The sequence below is a fragment of the Dipodomys merriami genome, unplaced genomic scaffold (genome assembly GCF_024711535.1).
Source record: "Dipodomys merriami isolate MVZ:Mamm:240054 unplaced genomic scaffold, mDipMer1.0.p SCAF_128, whole genome shotgun sequence".
NCBI lineage: Eukaryota > Metazoa > Chordata > Mammalia > Rodentia > Heteromyidae > Dipodomys > Dipodomys merriami.
The window spans coordinates 3146399-3160900 of record NW_027202582.1 but is presented as its reverse complement, the minus strand read 5'-3'; the positions used below and the strand labels follow the sequence as shown (position 1 = coordinate 3160900).

General features: G+C 62.4%; 2 protein-coding genes across 6 annotated transcripts in view; one reads left to right on the top strand and one right to left on the bottom strand.

Moving 5' to 3' along the window:
• LOC138824355 (pyruvate carboxylase, mitochondrial) overlaps positions 1-14502 on the top strand; it is a 113199-nt gene that overhangs the window by 91995 nt on the left and 6702 nt on the right. For all 4 annotated transcript variants that reach the window (XM_070018196.1, XM_070018194.1, XM_070018195.1 and 1 more), the window contains 9 exons: positions 102-231; positions 333-517; positions 724-889; positions 980-1125; positions 1240-1357; positions 1618-1769; positions 3158-3276; positions 5670-5832; positions 8865-9047. In XM_070018196.1, the coding sequence (XP_069874297.1) occupies positions 102-231; positions 333-517; positions 724-889; positions 980-1125; positions 1240-1357; positions 1618-1769; positions 3158-3276; positions 5670-5832; positions 8865-9047 (1362 nt within the window). The remainder of the gene's footprint in view (positions 1-101; positions 232-332; positions 518-723; positions 890-979; positions 1126-1239; positions 1358-1617; positions 1770-3157; positions 3277-5669; positions 5833-8864; positions 9048-14502) is intronic.
• On the bottom strand, positions 10974-14245 carry LOC138824354 (leucine-rich repeat and fibronectin type-III domain-containing protein 4). 2 transcript variants are annotated; one of them, XM_070018192.1, is made up of 3 exons: positions 13988-14245; positions 12179-13537; positions 10974-11809 (listed from the first exon to the last, which is right to left on the bottom strand). In XM_070018192.1, the coding sequence occupies exons 2-3, from the start codon at positions 13525-13527 to the stop codon at positions 11248-11250; spliced, it is 1911 nt and encodes a 636-aa protein (XP_069874293.1). In that variant the 5' UTR covers positions 13528-13537; positions 13988-14245; the 3' UTR covers positions 10974-11247. The 2 variants fall into 2 exon arrangements, with proteins under 2 accessions (XP_069874293.1, XP_069874291.1); XM_070018190.1 differs by lacking the exon at positions 13988-14245 and having other exon boundaries at positions 12179-13958.

The window sequence follows — 14502 nt, the reverse complement described above, 5'->3', positions numbered from 1 at the left end:
GCCATAAATGGAAGAGAGAGCTGGCGCTGACTTCGGCGTGTGAGTTTGTTTGACCTCGGTGCCGAAGCTGCTCTAATCACGGCTCTGCTTGCCCTCTGCAGATGCTGAAGTTCCGGACCGTCCGAGGGGGCCTGCGGCTCCTGGGTATCCGCCGGAGTTCCACTGCCCCCTCTCCAAATGTGGGGCACCTGGAGTACAAGCCCATCAAGAAAGTCATGGTGGCCAACCGAGGTGAGTGCTCCCAGGGCCAGCCCCGCCTTGGCCTCCTCCTCACCCCTGCCTCCACCCCTCCCACCTGTTTCTCTCCTCACTTCTTGCCCCATTGCCCCCAGGCGAGATAGCCATCCGCGTGTTCCGGGCCTGCACGGAGCTGGGGATCCGCACCGTGGCCATCTACTCCGAGCAGGACACGGGCCAGATGCACCGGCAGAAAGCCGACGAAGCCTACCTCATTGGCCGTGGCCTCGCACCTGTGCAGGCCTACCTGCACATCCCAGACATCATCAAAGTGGCCAAGGTGAGCTTGGCCTGGCCTGCATCCAAGCAGCCCTGAGCACCAGGGCTCTCCCTAGGCTGGAGCCATGTCTTGTGCTGTTCCCGGCACCCAGGCCAGCCAGCAACACGTCAGGGGAGGGAGAGGTGCCCAGAAGGAATGGGAAGAGGTCAGAGAGGCCGCTAGACCTCAAGGGGACTTAGGGCGACTGTCTCCCTGGCCCTCCGCAGGAGAACGGGGTGGATGCGGTGCACCCTGGCTATGGGTTCCTCTCCGAGCGCGCAGACTTCGCCCAGGCCTGCCATGATGCTGGGGTCCGGTTCATCGGGCCGAGCCCAGAAGTGGTTCGTAAGATGGGAGACAAGGTGGAGGCCCGGGCCATCGCCATCGCTGCAGGTGAAGCAAGCTCCTCACGAGGAGGTTGACAGGGATGGGCTGTTTGGTTGGGAGCCAGCCTGTTACAGTGTCCTGCACCTGTCCCCAAAGGTGTCCCCGTGGTCCCCGGCACTGACGCCCCCATCACTTCCCTGCACGAGGCCCACGAGTTCTCCAACACCTATGGCTTCCCCATCATCTTCAAGGCTGCCTATGGGGGCGGGGGCCGCGGCATGAGGGTCGTGCACAGCTACGAGGTGAGCACAGGCGCTGAGCCGGTGGCCGGGCCGGGGCACACAGCCCGGTGGCCCCACAGGATTCTGGGAAGTGGCCAGGGCCTCACGTCTGCCTGGCCTTGCCCTCCCTCGCAGGAGCTGGAGGAGAATTACACGCGTGCCTACTCCGAGGCGCTGGCGGCGTTCGGCAATGGCGCACTGTTTGTGGAGAAGTTCATCGAGAAGCCGCGGCACATCGAGGTGCAGATCTTGGGTGAGTGGGGAGCATGCAGACCATATCACTGGGCGGCACAAGCCCATTTCTTTCTGCTTTATAGCTGCTGCTTTGGGATCGCTCAAGGCCTCAGGGTTGCGCAGGAATGCCTCCAGAAATGGAGTTCTGAAATTAGATGGCAGTTGGTTTTTACCACTTAATGACCACCCCAGCTGCCTGGCCCCAGCGTCCACACGGGGGCTGTTGGAGGTGTGTGCAGTCCACACAAAAGGCTGAGCCCCATTTCCCACCTGCTCCAGGGGACCAGTATGGGAACATCCTGCACCTGTATGAGCGGGACTGCTCCATCCAGCGGCGGCACCAGAAGGTGGTGGAGATCGCCCCTGCCGCACACCTGGACCCCCAGCTCCGCACGCGCCTCACCAGCGACTCTGTCAAGCTTGCGAAGCAGGTGAGGGCGGTGGAGACAGGCCCAAGCTGCGCCTCCCCCCCCCCCCCCAAGGTCCTCACAGCCAGTGCTGCTAGCGCCCCAGTGGGCAGCCGACAGGGAGCAGGGAGACACAGGCTGCCCAGTTCAGGGCTGAATGAAATGCTGGGCTCTGCTGTCAGAGGGGCCTGGATGAGGCCACACAGAAGAGAAGGAAGGAAGGGAGGAAAGAAGAAAGACAGGGAGAGAGGGAAGAAGGAAGAAGGAAGGAAGGAAGAAGAGAGGGAGGAAGGAAAGAAGGAAGGAAGGAAGGAAGGAAGGGAGGGAGGAAAGAAAGGGAGAGAGGGAAGAAGGAAGAAGGAAGGAAGGAAGGAGAGAGGGAGGAAGGAAAGAAGGAAGGAAGGAAGGGAGGGAGGAAGGAAGGAAGGAAGGAAGGAAGGAAGGGAGGGAGGGAGGGAGGGAGGGAGGGAGGAAGGAAGGAAGGAAGGAAGGAAGGAAGAGGGAGGGAGGGAGGAAGGAAGGAAGGGAGGGAGGGAGGGAAGAAGGGAGGGAGGGAGGAAGGAAGGAGCTCCAGCCACCCCATCTGCCTCCTGTTGTGCAGACCAGGCTTCACTGTGGCACCAGCTCACCCCGGATAAAGGGAATGAGATTCCTTGGACTCAGAATGAAGGCACTTCCTTGCTGGCTCTTTCCTCTCTTGCATCACAGTCGTCCCCCCATTTCCTCGCTGAGATTCCCTTCCGCTCCCCAGGGTCTGGGCTGTTGAGCTCTGGGTATGGAGGTGGCAGGAGGGGAGCCATCCTCGCCCACAGTTCCAGTCCCCACGGGCTTCAGCGCTGTCTACTTCCGACCTCCAGGCTAGCCTGGACCCACAGAGTTGGGGTTTGGGCTGCCCCAGGAGTCACCTGACCTTGACTTTGATCAGGTTTGCTGTCCATTAACCACCCCTCTACAGAGTGGAGGGGCCTGATTTAAGTCTGGTTTGTAGTTCTGGAAGGAGCAGAAGACTGGAATTAGGGTGGCAGTCTGAGGTTCGTCTGACATCTCTTGTGCTGACGGAGTAGTGGAGGAGGGACTTCCTGAAGACCTCTCCCCTAGAGAAGCAGGGTCCCCAGGACCCTGCTCTGATTGGCTGGAAGAGCCTGGGTGGTGAGGCAGTGGAGATCTTGGGGACAAAGTATCAGAGCTGGGTGGGCTGGACCTGAGGTCAGTCACCCCAGGGTGCTTCCCCGGCAGCTCTGGTGCTGTCTTGAGCCCCTTGGGGTCCTGGGTGCTGGCGGTCGGGGCTGGGCTGGCAGCCACTCGTCTGTTGGGCAGAGTTGCCACAGACTCTTCTGTTCGGGAGCCACCTCAGTAGGTGGCTTGAATTATGCACGGTTCGCATGGAACACCGGCTACTGCCCCCCTCGCAGGTGGGCTACGAGAACGCGGGCACCGTGGAGTTCCTGGTGGACAAGTACGGCAAGCACTACTTCATCGAGGTCAACTCCCGCCTGCAGGTGGAGCACACGGTCACGGAGGAGATCACCGAGTAAGCCATGGTGTTGCAGGGGCGGTCCCGGGGGTCCTGACAGGGGGCAGGGGCCAGAGCTCCCTGTTCGCTGGCCCTCCACTTAGGTAGAGAACATGGAGGGGCCTAATGACTTCATTAAAAAGATAGTATATAGGTATTGCATGGCAATCATAAAAATCAACAGAGGGGCAAACAAAAACAATTCAGGGCCGGGTGCCAGTGGCTCACACCTGTAATCCTAGCTACTCAGGAGGCTGAGATCTGAGGATTGCAGTTCAAAGCCAGCCCGGGCAGGAAAGTCCATGAGACTCTTATCTCCAAAAAACCACCAGAAAACCGGAAGTGGCGCTGTGGTTCAAGTGGTAGAGCGCTAGCCTTGAGCTGAAGAGCTGAGGGACAGCGCCCAGGCCCAGAGTTCAGGCCCCACAACCGACAGAAAAAAAATTCAGAACCCACCTGTTAGGGTCAGGATGCCGATGCCAGCTGGGGTTCCATGGAACCCTAAGGCTGTACTGTGAGAAAGGAGCCTACCACCCCTGAAGAAGCCAAGGCTCAGAAAGGTTAAGAGGGTTACCCAAGGGCACACAGTGAAAAGTGGAAAGCCAGTCTCTCTGGTTCTACCTCCAGCTGTGCTGTATTCCCTGCGGCCGCTCAGCCTTTAGGTGTATTTCTTTCCGTTTTTAGGTTGACTTTATACAAATATTTGGATGCAACTGAGATTTTTTTTGTATACAATTTTTATTCCATTTGAAAAATGCTATTTGAAGGCATTCTCCAGTACTTATTCTAAGTACTTTTTTTTTTTTTTTGGTTAGTCATAGGGCCTGAACTCTGGGCCTGGGCACTGTCCCTCAGCTCTTCAGCTCAAGGCTAGCATTCTACCATTTGAGCTATAGCATCACTTCCAGCTTTTTCTGCTTATATGGTGCTGAGGAATTGAACCCAGGGCCTCATGCATGCAAGGCAAGCGCTCTACCACTGAGCCACCTTCCCAGCTCGCTAAGTATTTTTAATGGCTGTATACTGTTCCACCATTTATATGTGTTATAACTCAGTCACCCCATTTCTTATGAGGCAACTAGGTTGTTCTGGCTTTTGTGGTTCAGGCGTGTGTGTTACCGTTTGTGTACTGGATCTGTGCTACGATCCGGAGAGTCCTGAAGAGAGGCTCGGTCAGCGGAATTACCTGATCAAAGCAGAGGCAGTGTCTTGCCTCAGAGCTTTCTAGATGATTGTACGCTACATTTCTTCTCACACCAGCTTTGAGTTCAGACCTTTAAAAGTCTGCCTGGTCTCTAAGCAATTGAAATGGCTTTCATTGTTTCAAGATTTTGAGCCATTTAAGCATTAAACCTTGGCTTTGGGCCAGCCTACCTCCCTCTCTGTGGAGCATTCTTGATTCCAGTTCCTCCTAAACCCTTGGCCTCACTGACCAGAGATGAGGCCGCTGCCTTTGCCCAGCAGGTACCCAGAAGCCCCCACTCCTCACTTCAGGGTTAGGGTGAGAACGAAAGTGTGTACATCAGCTGGATGCTGGGCCCGGGAGTCTTTCCTAGAGGGTCAGGGACGGAAGGCTTTGCCGGCTCTGGAGCAAGGGCTTCGTGTCTCAGGGTCAGTGGTCAGGTTCCTCCTGGGGCTGAGCCATGTGGAGCCATGGGTGAGCTGCAGCCTCTCTGACCCCCCAGCGCCGCCTCCTCCGGGCGTTATTGTGATCTGTGTGGTCCACAGCGCGTGGGGGAGGTGGCACACAGTCTCCGCCCTGGGTGGTGGCAGGTGACACGGAACATCTGGGAAAATCTGCCAGCACACAGCGTACCACAGCATCACTGATGATCAGCCTAAGACCTTGAGGGCCCTTTTCCGCAGCCGCTCCACTTGGGTTTGGCAGTCAGGCTGAGCTTATAAAACCCTGTGGAAAGCCTTGAACTCTGAAATTTCCCCTGCTGGAGTCAAGGACACAACGGGGACGGGGGAGGGGGGCAGAGTGCCAGCCCCAGCAAGACGCCATCCTGACGGTACCCAGGGAGCAGCCTCCTGCCGCCGTGGCTTCTATTCCGTAGACTGCACCCCTACGCTGTCCCTAGAGAAGCTGTGACCTAGCGTTCTGCAGAGCCCAGGCTGCACCCTGCAGGCTCTGGGGAAGATGGGCTTGCCCACCCAAGGGTGAGAGGGTGGTGGCATCAGCAGGAGGGTGAGGAGCAGGAGGATCTGGGGTCCCTGGCCCTTGCTGCCAGGTTCTGCAGTGTAGATGGAGCCTCTCCAAGAGCCCCAGGGACAGTAGGCCCAGCCTCGGAGCCACGGGTAGGAGAAGCCACCATTGGTGGGAGGAGCCTCTGTGGGCTACGCCGCTGGGGTGAGGCCCCCCTGTGCTCCGCCTCACACCCCCCCCCCCCCGCTTTCTCTGCCTGCAGCGTGGATCTGGTCCACGCTCAGATCCACGTGGCTGAGGGCAGGAGCCTGCCTGACCTGGGGCTGCGGCAGGAGAACATCCGCATCAATGGCTGTGCCATCCAGTGTCGGGTGACCACGGAGGACCCTGCGCGCGGCTTCCAGCCGGACACCGGCCGCATTGAGGTAGGCCGTGCTCTACCCGGGGGTGACGCCCGTCCAGGCTAGTGGGGGATTCTCTCTGCCACCCCAGGGTGGCCAGGGCTGCCAGCACCAAGTCATGCCGGTCCCTGGGCAGCGGCTGCTGGCGGAGGGCCTAGGCCTCAGGCCTGCGTGGAGAGGTGCCCCGGGGCAGTCAGGAGAAACCGCAGGCTGGGACACAGGGAGGCCCAGCACAGCCCAAAGGAGAAAGCATTCTTGATCAGAGACTGGCCTGCGCAAGGCCAAGAGGAAACCAGGAGAAAGTCACCTAAACGGACAGGACAACCTGGAGAAGCAAAGGCTGGGTCCTCAGACATGAAGCCTGGCGTGGCGCTTACGGAACCTACGGCCGCACTATGACTGCTCCGTGGGGGAGCAGGCAAGGCAGGGCCCCGGGGTTGGAGGTAGGGAAGCCCAGCATTGGAGTCTCTGTGGAGCCCAGAGAGCACCCCCTCCCCAGCCTCAACTACACCCATCATGGGGCCCAGAGCCGGCCTCCTGCTTGTCCCCGCAGCCCTGTGGAGAATGAGGGAGCTCCACGGGGAGTGGCTGCAGTGATGAGAGCCAGATGGACTTGGGCTGCAGCTTCCTGTCCCGCGGCCCTGCCCGTCTCCCCCCCTCAGCCTCTGACCCCAGCCTGCTCTTGGGCCCTTTGTGTCCTGAGTGTTGGCAGTGCTGCACCAGCCCTTCTGCCCAGCTCCTGCCTACTGGCCTGGGCCGTGAGGACGCAGCCCATCCCAGGGGCTCAGGACTGGTTCCTGAGTCCAGGATGGAAGGCCTGGCCTGGGCCTGGGCCAGAGCTGCAGGTACCAGTAAGAGGCTCATTCTGGACTTCAGAGGCCGTGGAGTTGAGGCTGGGGGTGGGGTCTGAGAGCCATGCAGGCCACCTGCATTTGTTTCTAGAAGGATCAGAGCTGGGGCTGGGAAGGTGGCTCAGTGGTAAAGCGCTTGCCTTGCATGCCTGAAGCCCTGGGTTTGATTCCTCAGCACCACATAAGCAAAAAGAAAAAAGCTGGAAGTGGCACTGTGGCTCAAGTGGTCAAGTGGTAGAGCGCTAGTCTTGAGCTGAAGAACTGAGGGACAGCGATCAGGCCCAGAGTTCAGACCTCACAACCGGACCCCCCCCCCCAAAAAAAGAAGGATCAGAGCTGATAAGTGGGAGCAGCTCCAGGCTGGAGCCGCCCCATGGCCCCACTCCTCTACCCTCAGCCAGAGGGAGCAGCCCAGGGGCTGGGCTCAGCTGCCAGCTGCGGCCTCTCCAGCTCCAGCTCCAGCTCCAGCTCCAGCTCCAGTCCACCTCCACAGTCGGCTGCTCCAAGCTGCTCGCCACAGAGTATTTTTAGCTGGCAGTTCCTGCTCACAGCTGAGTGTCCACCCTTAAATATTTTATTAAATTCCTCTCTCTCAAGCACAGGCCTGGGCCCCTCAGCGGCAGAAGGTGTGCCTCGGGTGTCCCGAGCCCCTCTCCTTCCTCCCCCTCTTCATCAGGCACCTGATGGTCCCCACCCCTGCCTGGCATGGCCCACCTGTGAGGGTCTGTCCCCAGACACTCCAAGCCTCCGTCTCCCCTTCTCTCCATCTACTCTGTGTGTGTGTGTGTGTGTGTGTGTGTGTGATTTCTGCTCCACCTCTGTGTGCTTCAAGGCAGGCCCTGTGATCTGGGTGTACACCTGTCTCCGCTCATGTCAGAGACAGAGCGGTTGTCTTTATTCTCAGTGTTCCCAGCTCCTCGTTGCCCTCCAGGATGGAGGGGAACCTGAGTGGATATTTGAGGCCTTCTCCATTACCCTATACATTAAAACAAAAACAAACAGCCAAGTGTCATGGCACAACCTATCATGCTAGCATTTGAGAGGTTGAGGGGGAGGATCGTGAATTTGCGGCCAGTCTGGACAATATAGCATGCCCATGTCTCCAAACAAAAACAAAAGAGGCCAGGTGCTGGTGACTCATGCCTGTAATCCTAGCTACTCAAGAGGCTGGCATCTGACAATTACAGCAAAGCCAGCCCAGGCAAACACATCTGGGATACTATCTCCAATTAACCAGCAAAAAGCTGAAAGTGGAGGTGGCGCTCAGGTGATACAGTAGAAGTGTGCAGCCCTAAGTTCAAGCCCAAATTACACACACACACACACACACACACACACACACACACACACACACACACACACACACACACACACACACACACACACACACACACACACACACACACACACACACACACACAGCCAGGCACCGTGGCTCAGGCCTGCAATTCTGACAGGTGGAGTAGAGAGCATTGTGGCTTGAGATTAGCCTGGGCAAAAACTTAGGGGAACTCTATCTCATAAAACACAATCCGGGTGTAATCCCAGCTACAGAGGAGACAATGGTAGGAGGGTGACAGTCCAAGGAAGGCCCAAGGCAAAGCACAAGACCCTCTCCATCTAAAAAATACAAGCAAAAGGGGCTGGGGTCTCAAGCGGCAGACTACCCAGTACTGCCCCAAAACATCAAAATTCTCCTTTCCCCGCCCAGTTTCCTGCAGTGTCCCCTCGTCAGTCCACTCATTTCCATGTCTGTCCCGGAGCCCTGAGCAAACAGCATTTGCGCTTTAGCTGCCACTCCACAGCTGGGCATTCCAGGCAGCTCCTGAAACAAGTGAATGCCCATGTGTTGGCATCAGCAAGAAGGAAGGGTTGGTCAGGCTGGCTGGAGAGGTGGGTGGGACTCACCTTTTGCCACTGAGGTCAACTTGGAGCTGAGCTAACAGTGCCTCAGCCCCAGGGAGCCCCTCCCTGGCCCCCTCCCTCCCCTCCCTGTCCCCCCCCCCCCCCCCCCGCTCTGAAGTCACAGGCAGCAGTGACTGGCAAGGGGCCCTGGATTTGCTGATAGATGTAGAGCAGAACTCAACAGAGTTGGGGTTCCCTGCAGTGACCCTTGAGCCTAGTTCTTAGCACCTAGCGGACCCCGCGGAGGCCACACCTTGGCTGCAGCTGTGACGCAGCTGTGACCCAGCTTCATCTGCACAGGTGTTCCGCAGCGGCGAGGGCATGGGCATCCGGCTGGACAACGCCTCTGCCTTCCAAGGGGCCGTCATCTCCCCCCACTATGACTCCCTGCTGGTCAAAGTCATCGCCCATGGCAAAGACCACCCCACAGCAGCCACCAAGATGAGCAGAGCCCTGGCGGAGTTCCGGGTCCGAGGTGTGAAGGTGAGAGACGGCCGGTGCCCGCCAGTGCCCGCGGGCGATCACATGCTTGCCCAGGGGCTGGTGTGGCTCCTACTGCTCCCCACTGATCCGTGGCTTGCCTCCCCCTGGGCTCAGCCTCAATGGCTCCTTCTAGACACTGCGGGTGCTGCAATCACCTGAGCACCAGTTGGTCAGGACTCGGTATCCCTGAGCGCTGCTGCCACTGCCGCTCAGATGCCCGCATGCCTACCCGGGGCCTCTGGTCTGGAGCTTGTGCTAGGGCACCCATGCCATTCCTCATTCCTCTTGGATCAAAGCCACCTGTGGTGTGCAGGCCTGCTTCTAGAAACTGACCTCACAGATTTAAGTATAGGCCCCAGAGCTTATTTTCAACAAGCTCCCCCAGGAAATTCTTAATCTTAAGAAAATTTATGTTCCCTGACCAAGAGCTCCAGCCCTGGGTTCAGATCCCTCTCCCTGCCCCCACATCCCAGCTCCCCATCCACGCAGCCAGCTTGGCATTTGCAGAGGGGCAGGCGCTCCAGGGGCAGCAAGGAGCCTGGCTGGGGGGGGGCAGTGCTCCAAGGGGGTCCCGGCCTGAGGTGAGGGTCCAGAGTGCTTCTCGTCTCCTTGTTGGGCTCTGTTCGTTCCCAGTGTCTGTAGCTAGAGATGAATGCACAGCCAAGAAATACTGTCCTTTAAAGCCAGCACTGCCCACGGATCTCACGGGCCTGCCTCACAGGGGTTCCTCCCTCCTGCTTTCCCGGGGCCTCTCGCAGGACGCTCTGCCTGCAGCAGAGGCGCCCTGGCCTCTCTGCCCTCCGTCCGGCCCGTTCCAGGCCTGCCTGCTGTCGAGCTGGCTGATGGGGCAGACTGTAGTGCGTCCCCGCAGTGCCCTGACCTGGCCTTCCCCTGTCTGTTTTGCTAACATCCGGGTCCCTGTTTCCCACTCTGTTCCTGCCCTGCTGCCTCCTCGCCACCCTGTCCACCACTCCCGCCTGCTCCTCACCGTCAGCGCCTTGTTTCCATTTTTTATGTGGCATCTCTCTTGGTCCTGTCCAGATGTGCCTGCCACAGGGCAGCAGCGCAGGTACTTGAGAGCTCAGCCTGCACAGAGACCTGCTCCCGCCTACCGCATTTCTACTAAGCACCTGGGTGCTTAGAGCTGTGTCTAAGGGCTCGTACACCAAAGGAAGGCTGGTCGGAGGGCTGGAGGGGCCTGGGATCCCGCAGAGGAAGCAGAGTAGGAGGCCCTGACCTGCTCAAATCTCCAGAGGAAGACTAGAAAGGGAGGAGTGCCCACCCCACTGCGGCCTGCAGAGGTGTGTCCAGGCCAACTTTCCAGAAAAGCCCAGGGCAAAGCCACAGGCGCCTTGGAGGGTCAGGGAGGTGCATCTCACTTGGGCCTGGGGAACAACAGGACCTTCTGGAGGGTCAGTGTGTGCCCAGCCGTCCTAGGCCTTCCGGATGGCATTCTGCAAGTCCTCTGGCGCTCCCGCCACAGTGGACAGGACCGTCCCCACGGGCGCCGCGCTCAGGACACAGCTCCCACCAGGTCCCTTGGCCCAGAAAGCCGCGCCGTCTCGGGATCCAGAGTGAGGCCTTGCTGCCATTCCTCAGGACCGTGACGCTCTGAGCGCTGCCAGGAGCGTGCTGGTGCCAGCTCCGCGCCTGGGCATCACACGAGAGCACCGGGCCTCTGCACACCTACCGGGAAGGCGTGGCCTCGGCGCTCACACGCAAGGCTGACCAAGCCCAGACGGCGCAGTCCGAAGCCATAGCTACTCTAGGGTCAGAAGTGCTCACCCCAGCACTTGTCCCTTGCCCTGGGCTGTACCCCCAGGAAGGCTGCTAGGGACTGCCGGTGCCAGCCTTGAGCCTGTGCTGGTCTATGTGTCCTACCAACCCCTCCCGGAGGACACCAGAAACCAGCGTGGAGGGGGTGTCCCCAACAATTTTATTATAAATAGAAATGAGACTCCCACTTGGTGGCCGCAGCCTCTGCCTTGGTGGCTCTGAGCACCTGTCGGAGGGACCTGTCCCTGTCCCCCAGTCTGGAGGCCAGAACTGAGGAAAGGGCTTGCTGTCCCACCAAGAACACGGGGAGCCTGAGGTACCGAGGATAAAAACCGGGAGGGGAGCGGGGCGGGCCGCCGCCCTCACCTTCGGCCAGCACAGGACAGCACACCACTCGCTCAGGGCAGTGCGGACGCTGCCCCCATCACACCACGCTCTCCTCCAGCCGCTCTGCGCTGCCCCCTAGGCCCCGACACCCCGCCCCCAGCAGCCCCCCATGTACAGAGTGGCTCCGCCGTGCCCAGGCGCCCCCCAGACGCCTGGCGTACCCGTAGCAGCCGCCGCTGTCCCCCAGGTCCAGAGAGCAGCTGCGCTGGGGGCGGGGCGGGGGGCTGCGCGGCGGGTGCGTCTTGGGCGTGGGGCTGGGGCCCCCGTTGGTCTGGGACTGAACGTGGCTCAGCTTGAGTGGGAGGCGGCCGTTTCCAGCTCCCCGGCCCCGAACCAGCAAGGCCACAGTGAAGACCAGTAAGGCAGCCACCAGCACCCCGCCCACAGCCACAGTCAGCGTCCCGCCCAGCACGTGGGCCTGCAGGGCGTGGCACAGGGGTGTGGCGGGTAGTGTGGAGAAGTGGGCGCAGCCCAGCAACCTGGTGGCCGTGAGGTCCGAGGGCCCGGCAGCCGGCGACAGGGCCAGCAGGCAGAGGTCGTAGTCAGCATCCGGCACCAGGTGCTTGAGCAGGAAGTGGTGACTGGAGGCTGGGATGATCCTGAAGACAAGGGCGGGGGTCAGAGCGGAAGGGCGGGGTAGCGCATCCCCTCCCCACGGCTGGGCCTGACAGCACTGCGCCTGCCTGCGGGGCTCCCTCGGGAAGGCAGAGCACCCAAGCCCGGGGCTGGTGTGAGCAGACAGGCTCTGCTGGGGCGGGAGGGGGCATGCGCACAGCCACCTGTGACCGAGAGCAGGGCCGCCCGCCTCCACCTCCCCCGGCAGCGCCGACACCAGGGCAAGTGCCCAGCCGGGGGTGAGCCCAAGGACAGGAGGGCAGAGGACGGGAGGGGGTACGAGCAGGACTTGGGGGCAGGGAGGGCGGCTGGGGGCCACTAGGCAAGAGGGGGTGCAAAGGGCCCATCCTCACCGGTAGATGAGGGTCTCATCTTCACTGCTGTTGTACTGGATTTGGAACATCCACACGGGGTCCGCAGGCCGCCCCGGGCCCCAGCTCACAAGCCCCGAGGTGGCGGTCACCTCTGTCACTTGCACTACAGGCTCCGTCTCCAGAGCCCCCTCGCCCTCGGCAGCAGTTCGAGCAGAGGCAGCGATGTCCGAGGGCCCGGGGCGGCCGCCCTCCGCGCTGCTGTTCCCGCCATGGGGCAGGGCCAGCACCCGGAGCTCCACTTGGGCGGTGGCCTCCCCAGCAGGGTTGGTGGCGATGCAGGTGTAGCCCCCTGCGTCCCCAGCGCTCGTCACCCCGATCTCCAGGGTCCCGTTGGGGAAAGCCCAGGCGCGGGAGGAGTTGCCAACCAGCCGGTCGTCAGGGCCAACCCAGTGCATGGTGGGAGCCGGGTCCCCGAGCGCGCGGCATCGCAGCGTGGCCCGCTGGCCCTCGAGCACCCACAGGCGCTGTGTGTGGCGCGCGATGAGCGGCGGCTCACAGGAGAACTCGCCCTCGGGCACCGCCCAGAAGTAGCGGCCTGCCAGGCTGGGCGGGGAGGCGCAGGTCTCCAGGTCGTCGGGCCGCGCCAGGCGCCGCAGCCACAGCAGCTCGCAGTTGCAGTGCAGCGGATTCCCGCTGAAGCTCAGCACGAGCGGGGCGGGGGAAGCCTCAGCTTCACGTCCGCGCGAGAAGAGCGGGTCCGGGGCCAGTGTGGCCAGGCGGTTAGACGTGAGGTCCAGGCGGGAGAGCTGACCGAGCTGGGCAAAGGCGCCGGGCGGCAGCGCGTCGATGAGGTTGTGGTCCAGGTTGAGGGTGTGCAGGGCAGGCATGGCGCCGATGCCCGCCCAGGGCACCTGCCGGAGGTTGTTGTAGGACAGGTCCAGGTCCTCGAGGCTGTCCAGGAAGTCATCGAAGGCCCCCGGCGCGATGCGGCCCAGCTGGTTACCGCTGAGGATGAGGTGCTGCAGGTTGACGGGGCCCCGCAGGCTGCCGCTGCCCAGCTCCACCAGCCGGTTGCCGTCCAGGTGCAGGGAGCGCAGGCTCTCCAGGTCGCCAAAGGCACGGGCCCCAATGCGGGTGATGGCATTGCGGGACAGCGTCAGGTCAACCAGCCCGGTCATGTTGCGGAAGTCAGGAGGCCCCAGGGCCTGGATGAAGTTGTCGGCCAGACGCAGCTCCACCGTGCGCCGGTCCACGTTGGGTGGCACAAACAGCAGGCCCCGGTGGGCACAGAGGGTGCTGAGCGACTCCGATAGGTTCTGGCAGACGCAGGGCAGCGGGCAGGCGGCCGCTCCACTGGCCAGCAGCAGCAGCAGGAGCGGAGGGGCCATGGTGGGCGCCCTGCGGGGAAGGGCCGCAGCCCGGGCACAGGTGGGGCTGGCGCAGGTGCCCACTTGTGCCCAGCACAGCCCCAGGAGCCAGTGTCCACAGCCTGGCCTGAGGAATGGTGGGTTCAGAGGCTCGAGGAGGACCCAGGGAGGAAGGCAGGCCGGGGCTGAGGGCCAGGCGGCCCCCCAGAGTTAAGGTCACATTTCCCAGGCAGTTCGGGGGCGGTCCAGACACTGGGCACAAGGTGAGGCGGCGGCAGGCAGGAAGCGGAGGTGGGCCCGGCGCAGGGAGGGTCCCGGAACTTCCTCCGCCTGGCGTCCCCGGGAGGCGCTAGCCCCCTCCCCCCTCCGCGCCATCGCCGCCCCGGCCGCGGAAGGCGCCCCTCCCCCCGCCCGCCATCCCTCCCCGCGTGGACCGCGGCCCCTCCCGGGCAGCCCCGCGCGGGCCCCCGCGGTGCCTCACCTGGTGTCCGTCGCTCAGGGGGCTCGGGCCGGCCTCCCCGCGGGCCCAGCCGGCCCCCGCCGGCTCCGGGGCGCTGTGTGGCGGCGGGGGCGAGGCCTGGGCCGCCTGCCGTGCGCCCTCCGGCCCATGGCGCTCGGGCCCCGCGGCCCTGGCTTTCCGGGTTCCCGGCACCTTTTCCTCCCGCGCGGTTCGCGGTGGCGGCGGCGGCCGCGACAGGCAGGCGGGCGCGCGCCGACGGGCACGCGCGCCGCGGACACGCACGTGGAGGGCGGCGGGGAGGGGCGCGCGGGGATCCACCCGGGCCCGGGGCAGCTCCTGAGGTCACGGGGACACGCGGGCCACTGCGGTGCCCACGGGTGGCGCCCAGTCACGCCCGAGGCCCCGGCCGGCGCGGGCCCAGCGCGCGGCCCCCCGCAGCCGCCGCAGCGCACTCACCCCGGCCCCGGCGCGCGCGCCCCCGGCCGCCCGGGCGCCCCGGCATCCTGCGCCGCTCTGCCCGCCGCGGCTCTGCAGAC